This window comes from Gobio gobio (genome assembly GCF_949357685.1).
Source record: "Gobio gobio genome assembly, chromosome: 24".
NCBI lineage: Eukaryota > Metazoa > Chordata > Actinopteri > Cypriniformes > Gobionidae > Gobio > Gobio gobio.
The window spans coordinates 32,715,663-32,718,010 of NC_137120.1; the positions used below are offsets into that span (position 1 = coordinate 32,715,663).

The 2,348-nt window shown below is 38.1% G+C and overlaps 1 protein-coding gene across 1 annotated transcript; it reads right to left on the bottom strand.

The window, feature by feature from the left end:
• Nucleotides 1-577: 577 nt before the first annotated feature.
• On the bottom strand, nucleotides 578-2,035 carry LOC307120193 (complement factor D-like; the record flags this gene model as incomplete). The annotated part of the gene is made up of 5 exons (XM_079807079.1): nucleotides 578-736; nucleotides 822-1,073; nucleotides 1,480-1,612; nucleotides 1,724-1,874; nucleotides 1,975-2,035. The coding sequence occupies 5 exons, from the start codon at nucleotides 2,033-2,035 to the stop codon at nucleotides 578-580; spliced, it is 756 nt and encodes a 251-aa protein (XP_079663205.1).
• Nucleotides 2,036-2,348: the final 313 nt, after the last annotated feature.

Sequence of the window (2,348 nt, forward strand, 5' to 3'; positions counted from 1 at the left end):
TAGACCCCGCCGTCGACCAGGTCCTCGCTTCCGGAGCCGCTCGCAGGGGAGGGGCTCTGTCACGGAACGCTCAACCACGCCTCCTCCTGGTTTCACCAGATCTCTCTCTCCTGCGTATTAAGACTGCATTTCCCTTCCTTGCTCCTCTGCTAATTATTAGTTCATTATTATCACCTGTGGACCCTCAGCTCACCTTTATCTGGACTGCTCTGCTCATTGTTCATTTGTGAAGTCTTGATTTACCCTTACTCTGCCTCTGGCTTATTCCTTGTGTTTGAACTTTATGACTGCCTATCTCTGTTGGCTTACCTGTGTGAATAAAGTCTTGCAAATGGATCCGAACGCTTCAGCCTCTTCGTCACAGACTGATTCCAGCAAATCGCATCATTTTGAAGTTTTAATAGCAGATGTGAAAAAAACAATAACTCATTTTATATGCTCATTGAGTCAGCACAGGTCATATGATTGTGACAATGAGAACACTTTGACTATAATTGATGCTTGCCATGTGATAATTTTATTAAAAGGTTTATGGAAGAATTCAAGAAAAACATTTCCTTTTATAGTTTACATGAAGTCACTTAATTTTTTGAATTTCTTTGCGGATCCATTGAATATACGCTGAAATCTTAGTATACACATTAGGTTTTATGGGTGAATTACAGTCACGAGGGCTACCGAAAGATGTGACACCAACTGCAGTGTTTCCACAAACCAAAGGACCTCCTGAATCCCCCTGTCAAGAAACACAGATCAACACGTCACTAGTGAAACCAGTTTGTACATTACCGTAACATTTGTGAATCATCTTTTGTACATACAATGCAGGATCCACCAGCGCCATGTGCACAGATCATCTGTGAGGCCAAGAAGTCAGATCCCCATTTACGCTTACACTCCGCCGGATTTATTGTAGTCGTGTCTGCCTCCATTAGAACATTGCTCCCAAGGCCAGCAGTCGTCAGTCTTCCCCAGCCGGCAACACTACAGACAGTACCTGGTCCCACTTCTTCTCCATCATTTGGTAATGGAATCAGTCTAACATTGTTGCTTAGTTGCACTTTTTTCTCTAGCTGTGATTCAAAAATACAACTATTATTATTAAACAATCTTTTATAAGATTGAACTTCAGTTCATTATACTTTAGATGAATACAGAAGCCCTAAAGTTTTGTTTATTTTTATGTGCCTCTTTATTATAGTGTTTTCTGATTTATATAACAAGTACAAAAAAAAATGCATCAATGATTTTTCAGGTTTTCTGCCTTTTTCTGCCCAGTTTTTTTTTACACATATCAATAAATAAATAATGTAGGAAACAGACTCAAAGAATCACTTTGCCATTTGCATATAATTATTTAAATCCCTTCAGTATTTTTTAAAGCAAGAAATTGTAAAGGAAAATAAAACATAGTGGTTTGTGCTACTGTTTCCTGACCAGATATTATTTTGAACAACTAAAAGTATTACAGGTTGTTACCTTCAAAAGCATGATGTCATTCTCATCAGGTGTATATTGTGGATGTGGGATGTAGGACTTCACTCCGATGTGATCTGAGCTCTTGATGTTCCTCAAGTCATGAGCACCAACAACAACCGTCAGAATTTCTGTTCTGTTGAAAGAGCATATTGTTGCGTTTATGTCATATGATAACGTTATCAGTCGTTATTAGTCAAAAGTATTTCTAACTCAACATTGCAGTTCACAATAAACAAGCTCTTACCCTTTCCTGCAGTGTGCAGCAGTCAAGACAAACTGATCAGAAATGAGAGATCCACCACAGTTATGTTTCCCATTCTTCTGAACAGTAACCATGTAAGGTCTTGAGTGGGGTTTGGCTTCCCTGCCGTTCACTATACCCACATTCACATGAGCTGAGAGAGAGAGAAAGTGCTGTCAGTCAATTTATTCAGCATACACCAATTAAATATTATGAAATAATCAACTAATATGCTGTTATATAATCATTCTCACCAGTGAAGGTCAGGTGTGGCAGCAGAGAGGCCAGCAGGAGCAGAGAGATGATGATGGTCATGATGAAGATGACAATCACTGAGCTTTCACTGGCTAAACACAGTATAAATATACTTTCAATATGGGTGGAGATATTAAGCAACACGTTACTCCACCTCCTTAAAAAAAAAAAAAAAAAAATTATGAGCAACACAATGATAAGAAAGTACTGTCATTGTTAATCCTTGTGGTCTCATATTGAAGACACAGATGGTTTGAACGATTAAAGTTTTTACAAATCTGAATTTATTATACCATTTTATGTTCCTAAAACTGAACAACAGTTTTGAAGTTTTCAGTCTTTCCCCATTAGTATATATAAGCCATACTTGACT